Genomic DNA, 14,747 nt, shown 5'->3' with positions numbered 1-14,747 from the left:
GGCTGTGGAGCAGGGTGGGGTGGTGGGGGAATCGGGGGTCTGGGAGGTGTGTGGGGGTGGGCCGGGCTTCAGCCGGAGCTTCACTTGAACTTCTGTGTGGGAGCAGAGGAGACCTGGGCAGGCAACCCCCGGGGTGAAGCAGGTAGGGTGGCTGGGGGCCTGGGAGCTGCTCCCCAGTGCCCTACTGGATCCAGCCTCAGGGGATGGTGCATTACAGGGAAGGGGGTGATCACCCTTAGGCTCTTGGGATAGTGGAGACAATGACCCGGAAACCCTGGGGGGCCCTCAGCAGACAGCGGGAGGCCTGTTTCTCAGGGACTGTGACAGCCCAGGTGAGGCCTGGGCCCCGCCCAGCTGACCCATGCCACCATCCTTCCCCCAAGGCTGCCAGGAGCAGGGGCCAAGAAGGGGCAAGGCATGGGCCTGTGCTCGCTGCCCTCCCTCGCACTGGCGGTCTCGGGGAGGATCCCGCCCCCAGCTCAGCAATGCCGGAGGCCGGAGGAGCCGCCAGGCTCTCCGAATCCCCCAGGAGGTGGGGGCGCTGCCCACAGGCCCTCCCACAGCCACAGCCGCTAGGCGCTTCTGGCTGAGAAAAGGCTACGGGTAGCATCTGAGGCTCCCAATCTGTGTCGTTTATCAGAGCCCCCCTGCCCTGCCCTGCCCTGCCCTGCGGGCTTCTTCCTCTGCATCTTCCTGCCTGAGGGACTTAGCTGCAGGCTGGCCTCGTGGGACTTAACCTCAGCCTCCTCCCTGGCCTCGCCGTCCAGAGGCGGCCTCCCCCCTCCCCTAAGGACCTAGGCCAGCAAACCACACAGGCAGCAGGGGGAGTTGTCCCACACCACGGATGACCCCACAGGGCACCAGGGGCAAGGGTGCAGAGGGGCCCTGGCTGACTCCTTGTCATTGGGGACCTCCCTGACTCCTCTGACACAGGTGTCTCCTCCTAGTGTTGAACCCTCCTTGGGGACCAGCCAGCAGTTTCTGGGACACCTCTGTGCCTGTTGTGTGACGCTGTGACCCAAGATGCAGCTTTTTTGTTTTTCTCACATTTTGTTAACAAACCAAGTCTAAAGGGATGTGTGCCTGTGCCCAGGAGCTGACCCGCTGCCCCGCCAGACCCGCCTAGCCGGTTTGCATCCGGGTTAGGATGACGGAAGTAAACTCAGCCCCATGCCAGGTGACCTTCCGCCTGGAGGGAACGGTGGGTGTTAGAGCCTTCTGGGCCTCCAGCAGAACTCAGAGGAAAGTGGGAAGCCCCTCTCCTAGTGACCACAGCACAGCAGCCTCGGTGGTGGGTGGAGCCCAAGTGAGGCAAACACTGGCTCGCCAGAATCCTGGAACTGCTAAGGCTACATGCCTAGTCCTACCGCTCGTTCTCCAAACCCGTGGCCAACAGGACACTCTGGAGTGAGAGGGGGTCCCGTCAAGGACTGATACCAGGGCCCCAGGGGAACAGGTCAAAGTGGAGAGGTGGGGGTAGCCACTAGAAGACAGCCTGGCGGAGGGGGCTGCCCAAGGGTGTCTGGGGGCAACAGGCATGACTCCAGGCCTGGGAAGGCACCCCGGGTGGGCGGGAACAGGACGCCGGAGGCTCGTTCCAAAGGGCCTTTGTTGCCCAGGAGGCTGGCACCACCAGCCAGCACGGAGCCTCCTGCACCGCAGGCTGTGGTGCCCAGTGCGTCTGAAGACCTCCAGCCTGCATCCAGCCAAAGCCCTTCCCTGCCTCCCGGGACCTCAGGGGCTGGGGGCGGTGCCAGGACCCCTCGTGTGCTCCAGGGACGTCCATGTGCCAGGACCGTGGGTCTGGAGCCCGGTGACAGGTGTGCAGGCAGGGCTGGGCCCGGACACTCGTGTGTTTCCCCGCACCTGCTCCCAGGGAGCCAGGCCCTGCTAGGCTGAGCTGGAGAGGCCACTGTGAAGGGCAAACCCGGACCACACGCCCGCGATGGGCCCACAAAGCCACCAGGACAGGGAAAGGATAGAGAACCATTTGCTTTACTCTGCACTCCGGGGGCCGGGCAGGGGCACGGGGGGCACCCCCCCAGCCACCCTCCCTCCGTGGGGACGTCGCGGGAAGGGCGCAGTGGGCGCGTCAGCTGCAGCTCTTGGGCAGGCGGTAGACGCCGGCTGAGTAGACCAGCTGCTGGTCCCTCACCTTCTTCTGCAGGAAGCCCTGGAGCTCCTGCAGGTCGATCTCGGCCAGCGCGGGGCCAGTGACCACGAACATGCGCAGCATGCTGTAGATACGCTCCAGCGACAGGCTCTCCAGGTTGGTCAGCATGGCCTGGATGTACGTCCAGAAAAGCTGGGGACACAGAGGCCAGGCCGGCCGTCAGGCCACCCCCCCCCCCCCCCCCCCCCCGCGCGGCCACCGCCCCAGAGGCCGAGCCAGGCCCCCGCCCCCGCCCGCCCCTGCCCGCGGCCGCACCAGCAGCTCCTCCTCCTTCTGGTCGGCCTGGGAGGCCATGCCGGAGTCGCTCTCGTCGTCGCTGTCAAGGAGCACCATGCTGTCCCGGTCCTGAGGCCGCTCCTCCTCCACCACAGAGAAGGTCCCGGCAGGCTCCTCCCGCAGCACTCCCTGCTGCAGCCACACGGACATGCGCCGCCGCAGCAGGGCCACGGGCATCTTCACCACCTTGCTCAGCTCCTCCAGGGTCCAGCTGGCTGCACGGGGCGGCCGGGAACACTAGCCACTGGGCCTCGTCAGCCCGCTCACCTTCCCAGGGGGCAGCCCCGGGAGGCCGAGTCCCGCCCCCAACCTCCACCCCCCCCCCCCCCCCGCCGGCCACACGGAGCAGTGCCTGGCACTAGTCCCCCCAGGAGGCAAGGCTGGGGCAGGCCAGCCAGGGGCCAGTGGGTTCACCTTGGTCCTGGAAGTAGAGCAAGACCACCGCCTGCACGGGAGTCACTGCCACAGACAAGGTACGATCGGCCAGCTCCACGTCCATGGTCACCAGGCCCAGGGTGTGCTTCCAGCTGAGGGTCCGCATGGCCTGGGGAGGGCCGCAGTCAGCACGAGCAGCCCGGGGGCCCGGCTGAGCCCAGCTGAGTGAGACTCTGCCACCTGGCACCAGGTGACAGAAGGGCTCCCTCACCGCCCCCCGCCCCCCGGCAGTGGGCAGCAGGGTGGATAGAAGACAGGGCTCCGCTTCCCACGCCCTCCACTACCACGATCTGATAGGACTGAACAATGAGGGCTGCTGGTGAGTTAACAGTGTCTGAAAGACGTCCAACATCGTAACCCCCAGGACCTCAGAACGCGACCTGGGTTGGAGACGAGGCCGCTGCAGACGGGCCTAGTTAAGACAAGGTCATCCGAAGTACAGCGAGCCCTGACGTAGCTCGGTCAGCACCCTTGCAAGAGGGAAGACAGTGTGAAGACAGGCAGAGACGGCAGGGATGCAGCCACAGGCCGAGAAACACCGAGGGTGGCCTGCAACACCAGGTGCTGGGGAGGCGGAGGGACCCTCTCCCACAGCCTTCGGAGGCGCACAGCCCCGCTGACGCCCTGACCTCTGCTCTGGTCTCCAGAGTGGAGAAAAAGATCTCCGTTGTTGCAAGCACCCGCGTCATGGCACTTTGTTATGGCAGCCACGAGAAAGTGACACATTTTGCACTCCCGGGAAGGGGGTGCTGCTGTAACAAATTCCCAGAAGTGTGAGTCCACGGAGCTGGGTGACAGGCAGAGGCTGGAAGAGCTGTGGGCTGCATGCCTCTAAGAGCCTGAATTGCCCCGGAGAGACTGTCGGCAGGGACACGGCCAGGAAAGCCACAAGAGGTGTCACGAGGAGGAAGAGGCCACGGCCAACTGGAGACAGTGTGGCCCTGCTATGTGGTGGCAGGATCCTGTCTGAGCACGACCCTGCTGGGCAGAAAGCACACCCCAGCACGATGAACCAACACTGAGCTGAGGAGACTCCGCAAATGTGGGAGGGATGGCCTCGCGGCGGCAGCAGGGGTGAGGCGGGGGGGGGGGGGGTGGGGAGCCAGCGCGAAGGCAGGGGTGCTGCTCTTCTCTGTGTGCCCTAGAGACAGAGCCGAGAGGGCGCCAGAGACCCGAGCTCTGACGTGGGAGCCGACCAGCGTCCTCAGAAGAGCCAGGACAGACCGGGCGGTCCAGGAAGGGTGTCTGTGAGGGCCCACGGCCAAAGGCCTGGACGACTGGGAGCTGCAGGGAGGACGAGGCTCCTGAGAATTTTACGGCGACCCGGACTAAAACGGAGAGACGGCCAGCTGAGGAGGGCTCAGCGGGAGAACTGCAGTACAGCGGCCCGGCCTGGCAGGGTGGGCAGACAGAAGACAGCCTTGAACCCAGAGCAGTGCCTCCACTGGCTTTTGGACTTGCTTTGAGCCTGTGACCCCCCTCCTTCCTTGAGAAGTCATCCTCTCAGAACGGAGGGGTCTGTGCCACACCTCGCAGGCACGCTCTGCTTTCCCAGGCTCGCAGCCGGAGAGGGACTGCCCTCGATGAGCTGCGCTCGGTCTCGCTCCTGCCCGATTCAGATGCTACTCAGATACCAAACTTTGAGGTGTGGGGTGATATAAACGTGGTGCTGGAATGGCTTAAGACTTCTGGGGATGTTGGATGAATGTGTTTTGCGTGTGGGAAGCACACGAATTTGGGGCGGGGTGGCGGCGGCACAGGGTGGACTGTTATAGGTTGAACTGTGTCTCTCATAGTTAAGGATGTTAAAGTCCTAACCCCTGATAACTCAGAATGTAACTGTGTCTGGACATCAGATTACCACACGTCAATTCGTTCAAGTGAGGTCATTCTAGAATAGGGTGGGCCTTTAATCCAACATGACTGGTGTCCTTGTAAGAAACGTGGACACAAAGAGACACAGGGAGAATGCCCTGTGACAACAGAGGCGGAGGTTGGGCTGATGTGGCCACAAGTCAAGTGATGCCTAGAGCCACCAGAAGCCGGAAGCAGCAGGAGGAACCCTCCCTCAAGCCTCTGGACAGAGTGCAGCCCTATGATCGATCCTGGACGCCCCGCTGCCAGAACTAACACGATACACCTGCACTGTTTTGAGCCCCGATCACGGCACTTTGTTGCTGACCAACACGAGGGAGTCTTCAGTAACCCCCTCACCCCCTCAGCTCCAAAGGAGGAGGCAACAGAGAACCCCACCTTGTAGGGGGGAAACGGAAGCAGAACCCACAGTTTGCCCAGGTCACAAGCAGGAGAGCCACAGACAGGCTCTCCAGCTCCAAGCCCACGACCGTACAGCCACCACTGCGGCCTGCAGCGGGAAAGACGCAAGGCCACCAACAGAAAACACGAGCAAGGACACTCTGTGGGCCGTGTGGCCACCCACGTGTCCAACGTGGTCCTCAGGCCAAGAGTTCTGGTGTGAGGCAGAGACACTGTGGCCACAGGCCCGACCTCCAGCATAGCCCCGGGGCCTGCTCCGCCACTCTAGTATCCAGCTGGAGTCAGGACAAAGCGCGCTGAGGCATGGCCGTCACATCAGGTGCATTAGGCCCGAGCAGAAAGGCATGGCTGAGCCATCCTCTGGGAAAGCAGCTTCTAGGGAAGCAAGCCAGGCAGTGGCAAGGCCGGGGCAGAGTCCTGGAAGTCGAATGCTTCACGAGCAATCTGGAGACTGCTTGGAGGCAGACGCCCATGGGGCACACACAGCCCCCTGACTCTCTCCGGGGCGAGCCCGGTGCCCCAGCCCCCAGTTCTGAGACGTCAGGGAGTAGACAGCGGAAGAGGAAGCCCGGGGAAGGTGGGGCCACCCGGAGGCGCAGAGGGCAGAAGCGGCCCGGCCCCTCCCCCAGTGTGGGTGTGCACGCACACGTGCAGAGGCTCCTGAGGGACGAGGGGAGCAGGACGGGGGGCTGCGCCCTCCTGCCCCGACGCAGAGGCACAGGACAGGTGTCAGCAGAGAGCCGCACAGGTGGGTCGCACCCAGGCCCCGTTGCACAGCCTGCTCGGAAGGGTCACCAGGTCAGGATGCGGCCCCCACCTGCCACCGGAGGGAGGTGTGGCCTGTACCTTCAGCTTCTCGTACTTCTTGCAGTAGACCTCTAGGGCCTCCCTAATGTCCTCGGGGACCTCCAGCTTCTCGTCCTTGAAGGGAGGCCAAAACTCGCTGGACAGGATGACGGCATAGACCCCAAAAGGCGGCTGCTCCTCTATGGGCCGCTTCTCGTCCTCCTCACGAATGTTGGCGTTGATGCGACGGGAGTCCGCCATGTCCTGGGGGGAGGAACGGGGTCTCACGAAGGCCCCGGGGCTGGGCTCAGGGTGAGGCCGGGCCAGGTGGGCAGGAGCCCCGCGCGCCCACCTTCAGCATGACCTCGCAGAAGTGCATGGGAGCCTCGCCAAAGCGCAGCTTCAGCAGCTCCACGTTGCGGATCTCCCTGGAAGAACGCATCTCTGAGGGCGTGTGGCGCGCCCCCACCCCAAGCAGCACCCGTAGCGGAGCGGGCACCCTCCCCCACCCAGCGCAGGGACACCCCGGGGGGGGAGGCGCGAAGTGCAGCTCTAGCCACCGAGACCCCGGACTCCGTCCCGGCTGAGGCCCAGGGGTTCCCGGGGATCTGGTTCCCCGAGCCCCTGGGCCTCCCCCCGGGCCTCTCCAGGGTGACGGCTGAGCGCGGGTGCACCTCCCCGCCGGAGAGCAGGCGGCGGCGCCCCCTGCGGCCCACTGGCGCCTCGCGGGCCTCACCGCTCAGGACTAAAGCTGAACTGGTGCAGGAGGCGGTCGGCCAGCAGCGAGCGGTACTCATTGATGAACAGGTCCTTGCTGCCGTAGATGCTGACCAGCAGGCTGATGATGTCCGAGGAGCGCCGCTTGGAGCTGGACTTCCCTGCACGGCACGGGGACCGGCACCAATGGCATCTCGCAGGGACCGAGGAAGCACCATCCGTGCCCACGCAGGCCCCACCCTGCCACGCCCGTGAGGCCCAGGCCCAGATCCCAGGCGAGGGGCGGGGTGGGTAGTGCACGGGCCGCCTGGGAATCTGCTCTTCTAGCAAGCTGGACGGAGACGCAGGCCACCGTGGGCCCACTCAAGCCAGCCAGAGCCCCCTGCAGAAGCGGGTCGGGGCGGGTGCTGACAACTGATCCCCTCAAGCTTTCGGGCACCTGTGGAATCGGACGCCTGCCTCGCTGGAGCGTCCCCCACAACCCAGAGCCAGGTGGGGCTGGTGGCACTGACCTGGATCGGCATCCACAGGGTCAGGGACCCAGTCCTCGGGCTCGCCAGAGTCATCCTCGCTGTCCTGACCAGTCTCCAGGCTCGCCGGGTCTGTCTTGGACAGCTCGACAGCCAAGTCCCCCGTCCCGTCTGAGTCCCCCGTCAGCCCAGCTACAATCTGCCGCACCGTGTCCTCCCGCGTCCTGCCAGATATGAGTACCGCTGGCCTTCACGGCACCTCTCTCCCCGTTTGCCCATACCACGGCACCCCACCTCACCCCGGCAGCCAGCACCCCCGTTGGCCACGTGCTTAAGATGGGTCCATCAAACTTCCTCTCAGAAAACAGTAATACTGATCATAATAAGATAAACCCCACCGTTTTCGGGAACGCCGAGAACTAAAATAATACGGGATCTAGGCCAGGGCCTTCCCAACCAAGAGGCAGCAGACGTGAGTCAGGGAAGCTCCAGGTGCCTCCCGGCCCCAGCCCTGAGCCTCTACTGTCCCGAGGGGTCTCCAGACAGCTGTGCCCCAGCACCCGCTCAAACACGTCCTCTGACAGACAGCCTGGGAGTCACTGCCGTTCATGCACAGGGGTCCCCTCCCCGCCCCGGCCTCAGCCTGGGTCTTGGTCAGTAAGCTAAAGCTGAGTCGGGGTCTCTATGGACTAGGAAAAGGGGATGGGAACAGAGAGCAGGGTTGCAGGGTGGGGTCCCCAACGTCTGCCCATGGACGTGGTGGCACCCACAAGACGAAGAAGCCCGGGCCGTGGCCAGGTCATGTGGCCCAACAGGAGGGACAGAGTGTCCCTGGTGTTTCGGGGGCCACAAGGACCCACGGGGAACTTGGCTGCACAAATGGAGCCAGGAGACAAGGACCCCAGGTCCGAGCAGCAGCCTGGAGCTTGGCCACGGGGCTCACCTCAGGTAGCGGCGAATGGGCTCACAAGCCACCTCCAAGATGACCATGGAAGGGTCGAGCACACGCAGTGCCTTGATGGCGGATATATAGAGGGTGATGATGTCGCACGTGTTGACCCCTACGGCCAGGAGAAAGGACAGTAGTCACAGCAGCACCCAGGAGTTGTCCCTTGAGCGGCAGCGCCCTGGCCAGGTGGGTTTTTCGGCCACCACTGTGACCTCACTCCCCAGGATACCACTGTGACCCACGGGACGCTGTCCCCCTTCTCCCCTAACTCTCACGTGCTTTCCCTGGAACTTTCCAAGGTCCGAGCCCTCCCCTCATTGGGCGGTCTGCCCCAGGCCACACCCATCATTTCCCAGGACTCTCTTCAAGGGAGGATGAGGCGGAGCTCCTAAGGACCGCACAGACCCACACCCTACACAGGCCTCTCGGCAGAGGAGACTGGCCTCTGGGGCAGCAGCTCAGGCACCTGGGTGGAGGAGCCGCGTCTCTAGGGCAGCCTTGAGAGACAGGAGCAGCTGCTGCCTCTGGTCGGTCCTTTCCAGGCAGTATTTGAGGTCCTCGATGGCTGGCCGGGAGTCTGGGAAGTCTGTAGGAAGAGTGCGGACCCTTGCACACACACGTGCAAGCACGCACGTGCTGTGCGTGCAAGAAAGGACACAAGGTCGGCAGGGCCCAGACCCACTCAGCAGTGATGAGAAACACCGCTAGGTGCTTCAGGCCGTCCCTGGGCGGTCATGTGCCCTCCAGTCCCCGCCCCGCCCCCGAGTGCCCAAGGACAGAGCAGGAGCATGAGGCCGCCGACAGGATGGGGGTGGACGCCCAGAAGCACCGTCTGGGGGCCCCACTGGCGGGCCCAGCTCTGCTTGGGACGCCGCTGTCTGTCCTAAGTGCCCCTGACCGCCTGCAGGATCTGAATGGCGAAGGCACGGGGAAGGTGGCCACTTCAGCGGGCAGGGGGCCGACCTCGGATGATGCTGAAGAGCTCCTCGATGCGTAGGCCGGCATAGATACGGTAGAAAAACCTCTGCACGTGGCAGCGCCACCGGCGCAGTGTGTTGCCAGCCTCCGGGGACGCGGGCCTGGCGGGGCCATCCTGCAGGAATACCTTGCCGAGCCAGCCGACCACCCTCTCGATCCACTGTCGGGAGACCACAGGTATAGGGAGGTGAGGAGCTGAATGAACCCCAGCCCGACGTGGAGCAGAGGCTACCCGCACTGCAGCCAGTCTTGGGGAGTCTCTAAGGCTCCTGGACACTGGGAGCACATTGAAACCAGCAGGATAACGGGTCCAAAGTGAGCCTCCCAGGCCTCCCATCGATGTGTCCCCACACCCGATGAGCACCAGAGCCCAGGCTTATCTCTAGCAACAGTGGCCCTGATGCAGAGCACGGAGAGAACGCTCACCTCTGACCTGGTGGACAGACACACCCTGGGGGCCACGTACCTGACTAGTCCCACCACGTGGGACAACGTAAGGGCCCTTCTGAGCACACGCATGTAAACTTAGAGGCAAAACAGCCGCACAGAGCCTAGGATGCACACGTTCCCCCACAAACTACGCAGCCCCTGATGACAACATCCTGATACTCTACCACCTGGGGGCAACACAGGTGCCCCGGCCAGGCCTCTGGGCTCACACCCACTCCAGACCGCTGCTGTACAGACACTTGCTTTGAACCCCCACCACAGCTAATCTGCGCCCTGGGACGCAGACACCAGGAACCGGCGGAGAATGACATGCGGGAAGTAGGGGCAGGCTGGACGGTCCCCTGCGGTTGGGCCAGCACCTCCCCGGCTCTAGGGAGACCAGGGCAGAGCCCCAGGGCAGAGCCCCAGACCACGCCCCAACAGCACGGGCGCCCTGAGGCCCCTCAGCGGGACACCCCAGACCTTGGCACCGCCTCCAGCCAAGTGATTTCTCACAGACCTTGCTGAGCAGGTCACGGGCTCTATCTTGCGGTCACAAGGGCAGGCCGGGAAGGGCCAGCTTCCACCCAGCACCAAGACAGCTTCATCCACCAGCCAGGTCCTAGCTCGTCCAAGTCCCCATACTGTGGCTGCTTCTAAGACCACTAGGGCGTCAGGTTGGCCAGAAACCTGTTCTACAGCCCCCAGGGAACAGGGCCCGAGAGGCTGTCCTTACCTTGTGGAACTCTCGCAGGAAGGAGCGCTCGTACTCGCCCCGACAGCGGTCCTCCATTCTCTCCCTGGTCACCTGGTGCAGGGTGGTGGTCACAGCCTCCGCACTGACCCGCTCCAACAGACTCAGCCTGTGTCTGGAGGACAGCCCTGCTCGTGGAGCACACGGAGTACCCTGCTCCCCCTCACACCCAGCGCCCTCTGCACCGAAGGCTTCAAGGAAAAGCTGCTGGGGAGGACAGAGCCCTGCCCTCCCCAGTTGGCCCCTCTGCCCAGGCTGAGACCCTGGCCTTGCCCATGTGAGGAGTGGGTGTGGCTCTCAGGGCTAAAACCGCATCTCCTTAAACATGGCTCTGAAGCAACAGCTAAATGTATCACCGTCCTGACCACGTGAGCATAGACGCCACCAGTTATGCCGTTGGGTGCAGACCCCGGTCAGCGACGGCAAATGAACCCGAGAAAACGAGAGAGAACATTTCTGGGCATCCTGCATCTGGGATGAACCAGCCAGAGCCATCCAGGGCCTCCCTGACCCTCGCCAGCAACAGGGCCCCTCCCTCAGTCCAGCTAGAAGCCCCTCCCCCTTCCCAACAGCTGTGCTGCTGCCGCTTCACTCAACGTGACAAGATCATTACCAGCAACCACAAAGGATTAAAGGCTCACAGCTCAGAACCCAGCTTTAACGGCGACAGCAAAATCCTTTCCTCTTTAAAAGGCTGGAAAAGCAATCTGCTTGCCCAGCGTGTTAGCCTAATCCCCAACTTGTCTGGAAAGAATAAAAACAGCAAGCCCACCTCTTGCAATTACAAGAGAGGATGAACACCATCCCTTCCCCAGGGAGCCTACAGAAGGCACAGCAGAATTCTACGTGGCCCAGAAAATTTGCAATCCCTAGGGTCTCAGAGTAAGCAAAGAGCGGAAACCCAGGGCTAGTGTGAGTGGCAGACACACACCTGTGTCCAAGACAAAACGTATAAATCACAGCGAGGGGATCCTGGGGACCCGCCCCTGGCCACACCCAGGACGATCCGGCAGAGACCCCACCCCCCACCCCACCCAGCCAGCTGGCTGGACCCAGGAAAGCCAGCCAGAGGCAAGAACAGAGGCGTGGCCACACAGGCACGAGTACTCACAGGACCTGGCTGAGCTGGTGAAACTGCTCCAGGGCCTGGCGGCACCAGCACTGCTGCTTGTCACTGCCGCATCCCGCACACAACGGGCTCTGCAGAAGCCGGTAGTACCGGCGACGGGCATACCTGCTGTCCAATTCCCCCTCTAGTTCTGGGTCTGTGCCCCCTTCCCCCTTCCTCTTACTCTGCATGTAGACTCTCAAAAAGCGCCCATAGAGGCGCTGAATCATCTCCTGAAAGGTTCTGGGAGTGGAAAAGAACAGGACGCCCCGCAAGGTGGTGTGGACTTTTTCCCGCAGCCCCTGAGCGCCTGCGCCCATCAGCAAGCCCAGGCGAGTCCATTTCTCCAGCAGCTCTAGACTATGCAGGTAGGGATCCAGGCGGCTCTCCAACAGGCCGAAAGCGTCAAGGAGAAGCAGAAGGCACTGGGGCTCGTCTGCACAGTTCTCACGCTGGGAGATAGTATTCCAGAACTCAAGGGAGATGTTGGCCTGCAGGTCGTTCTGCAGCACCTCTACAAACCACTCCTCCAGGACCGAATGCAGACCGTGGGCCCTCAAAACCTCCACCGCCGCCCGGAGCTCCTCCTCCTTTGGCGGCACCGCACCGCTGGTCCGGGAGGACGCCTGGAGTGCAGGGAACCGTGAGAAGGGGACACAGAGTAGCGGTGGGAAGGGCACTGACACGCGGGGAGAAGCGGGGAAAGGGACAGAGCGGAGGGGAAGCTGCGGGATTTCCGCTACCCCTCGTCCACGACCCACGGATGCTCGGCCGACGCTAGGGAAGGGCCGCCTCGGCAGCGGAACGAACCCCAGGGTGGACGTCCTAGTAAAGCGCGCAGGGTCCCCGGAACCCCGCGCGGACCCGCTGCCCTCTTCCGGGGCCTCACCAGTCCCAACGCGGCCGGCGGCACCAGCCCGGTGCTCACGGTGTTCCAGGCCACCAACAGTTCCTGTGCAGGCCCGGGGTCGCCGTCTCGCACCGCCGTCGCCATCTGCGCCCACCAACTCCCAGGGCGTCGCGGCGCGGCGCGCGGCGATGACGCACACGAGAGGCGCGCCGCGGTGACGTATCGGAGGGCGCGCTGTCGGAAGGCAGTGCGCAGGCGCGAACGGCGAGGAGCTGGCGGCGGTTGGAGTGGTCGCGGCCCAAGCGGCGACCATGACCCAGCAGGGCGCGGCGCTGCAGAATTACAACAACGAGCTAGTCAAGTGTGAGCGGCCGCGCGGCGGGGTGTGCCGGGCGGGCTGGGAGGGCGCGGGGCTCGCCGGCGTGCAGGCCGAGGCAGTAGCTGGCCCGCAGCGCGCGGCCGAGTGGGGTGCACGGTCCGTGTGTGGGTGTCTCGGCTGGGAAGGCGCCGGTGGCCGTCGGACCTGCCCGGCGCACGGCCGCTCTGTGGCACGCACCAAGCCCTGGGTATCTGTGGAGAGAGCCAAGGAACGAATGGCTAGAGCACGCACTGCCGCCCGGGCGCCACGCCCGCTGGTCCGGTGCGGTGCTTTCTCTAACCCCGAGAACCCCTGGGCGGTCGGAGCCTGGCCTGGCGGCGGTGGAAGGTGGCCGAGCCAGCCCCGGGCCTCCCGCCACCCTCTCCTCCTACACAGCAGTGGGCTCCAGAGTGGCAGGCGTGCTGCTGTCCTTCCTGCCCTGGGTCCACAGCGCCTGCCCCGCTCGGCCCACTGTAGGCATCGAGGAGCTGTGTCAGAAGCGAGAGGAGTTGTGCCGGCAGATCCAGCAGGAGGAGGATGAGAAGCAGCGGCTGCAGAGTGAGGTGAGGCAGCTGACAGAGAAACTGGCCCGAGTCAACGAGAATCTGGCGCGCAAGATTGCTTCTCGCAACGAGTTTGACCGGACCATCGCAGAGACAGAGGCTGCCTACCTCAAGGTGGGGCTCGGGGCCGGCAGGGAGCCTGCATGCCTGTGGCCTGCGGGGGGTGGCCTGGGGGCACCCACGGGCAGAGGCGACAGGACTACAACGTGGTCAGGACCACTGTGGGATGACAGTGGGGCTGTCAGTGGGGCCCGGCACGCCCCAAGTCCTGTTCCGTGCACCGTAGTTTTATGGCTTGTCCCAGACCACGGGCAGAGAGTGGCAGCAAGGGCCAGAGCTCATCTCGTCTGGCTTCCCAGGGTGCAAAAAGGGGGGCTTTGGGCTAAAGGCTCTGCTGACCCTGTCCGACCCTCCTGTCAGGGGCTTCCTCTCCCTGCTTCTGCCCCAGGCTTGGCACCGGCTTGGTAGGAGCAGAGCTGGACTGTGCGAGCCTTCTGACGAGAGGGATAGTGACAGCCGTCTCGTGTCCCCGTTTCCAGATCCTGGAAAGCTCGCAGACTCTGCTTAGTGTCCTGAAGAGGGAAGCCGGGAACTTGACCAAAGCCACAGCCTCGGAGCACAAGAGCAGTGGAGGCAGGGAGAGCTGAGGAGGCCATTGGTGGGGAGGGGCCTGCCTCCCACGTCCCTCAGTGGCTCGACCCCCAATAAGCCTGTCTTCAAAGCGTCTTTATTCTTCGTGGTAGCAGCTGCCTCCTTTCACTGTCTCGGGTGCCAAGAGGCAGTTGCCCAGCTTCACCTGCCCCAGGTGACAAGTACAGCCCTGGGTGCAGCCCACCAGGTGGGGGTCCTGGCCCTGTACTCATAGGATATGGGAAGGACAGGCTCTGGGTGAGTTCCGCTCGGGGCGTAGGTTCCCTCACCCCCGCTCTGAGCTGCCAGAAAGACCCTGCTCCCTACTTTTCACCAGCACGGCAGCCACCTCACCTCGGTGCCCAGGCCAGGGGAGCAGGGGAGGGGCTGGGGCCCACCCCCTCAGAGCTTGCCCTGGTGGCCTATGACTGTCAGTAAAGATTGTCTTTGTGAAGGTAGCTACTGCCTGTGTCCTGTGTCCTGCGTGTGGGACGTGGGACTGCTGCACAACCCCAGAACCAATGTGAGCCCAGCCGTATGGCTTCTTGGCAGAGGAGGGCCTGGAGTGGCTTTCCCTGTGACAAGCCTTGTTGGCTTTGGGGACAGAGTTGAGGGTACCCTTGAGCATTCCCTGGGACCTTGTCACCCACCCTTTCTCCCCACCAGGGCTGCTGGCCCCCTGCCCCCAACTCCAGCACTTAGCCTCCCCGTCGGGTGGTGTTCTGCCTGTTGGTCTTGGTCTGTGCGATGCCCTATTCCGCAGCACAAGGCCTGGCCCAGGGAGACGCTCTCCAGCCAGGGCTGTGCCCCAGCTCCAGGATTCTAAACTTTGCTCCAACCCCACAGCACCACCACTCCCCACTCTCCCTGGTCCCACCAAGCGTGCCGACTTCCAGCCTCCCACGCTGCCTGGGGCCCAGCCCTCCACCCCGAGTCCTCTCTGGGACTGTCTCTGTTGGCCAGTTAGCTCCTATGGGGTCCCTGCAGCTAGGCA

General features: G+C 63.9%; 2 protein-coding genes across 2 annotated transcripts; one reads left to right on the top strand and one right to left on the bottom strand.

The window, feature by feature from the left end:
• Positions 1-1,977: 1,977 nt before the first annotated feature.
• On the bottom strand, positions 1,978-12,384 carry ANAPC2 (anaphase promoting complex subunit 2). Its single transcript, XM_047093820.1, has 13 exons — positions 12,242-12,384; positions 11,356-11,978; positions 10,227-10,359; positions 9,047-9,221; positions 8,550-8,669; positions 8,078-8,195; positions 7,177-7,358; positions 6,684-6,825; positions 6,300-6,375; positions 6,008-6,211; positions 2,864-2,993; positions 2,429-2,664; positions 1,978-2,305 (listed from the first exon to the last, which is right to left on the bottom strand). Exons 1-13 carry the CDS (start codon positions 12,344-12,346, stop codon positions 2,093-2,095), a joined length of 2,457 nt encoding a protein of 818 aa, XP_046949776.1. The 5' UTR covers positions 12,347-12,384; the 3' UTR covers positions 1,978-2,092.
• A 76-nt stretch (positions 12,385-12,460) lies between these two features.
• Positions 12,461-14,211, top strand: SSNA1 (SS nuclear autoantigen 1). The gene is made up of 3 exons (XM_047093800.1): positions 12,461-12,565; positions 13,038-13,237; positions 13,663-14,211. Exons 1-3 carry the CDS (start codon positions 12,514-12,516, stop codon positions 13,768-13,770), a joined length of 360 nt encoding a protein of 119 aa, XP_046949756.1. The 5' UTR covers positions 12,461-12,513; the 3' UTR covers positions 13,771-14,211.
• The last annotated feature ends 536 nt before the right edge of the window (positions 14,212-14,747 follow it).

This window comes from Lynx rufus, unplaced genomic scaffold, assembly GCF_022079265.1.
Source record: "Lynx rufus isolate CCGP_SWC_20201006 ecotype Redwood Valley unplaced genomic scaffold, mLynRuf1.p SCAF_36, whole genome shotgun sequence".
NCBI classification, from domain to species: Eukaryota; Metazoa; Chordata; class Mammalia; order Carnivora; family Felidae; genus Lynx; species Lynx rufus.
This window is presented reverse-complemented; position numbering and strand designations above follow the sequence as displayed.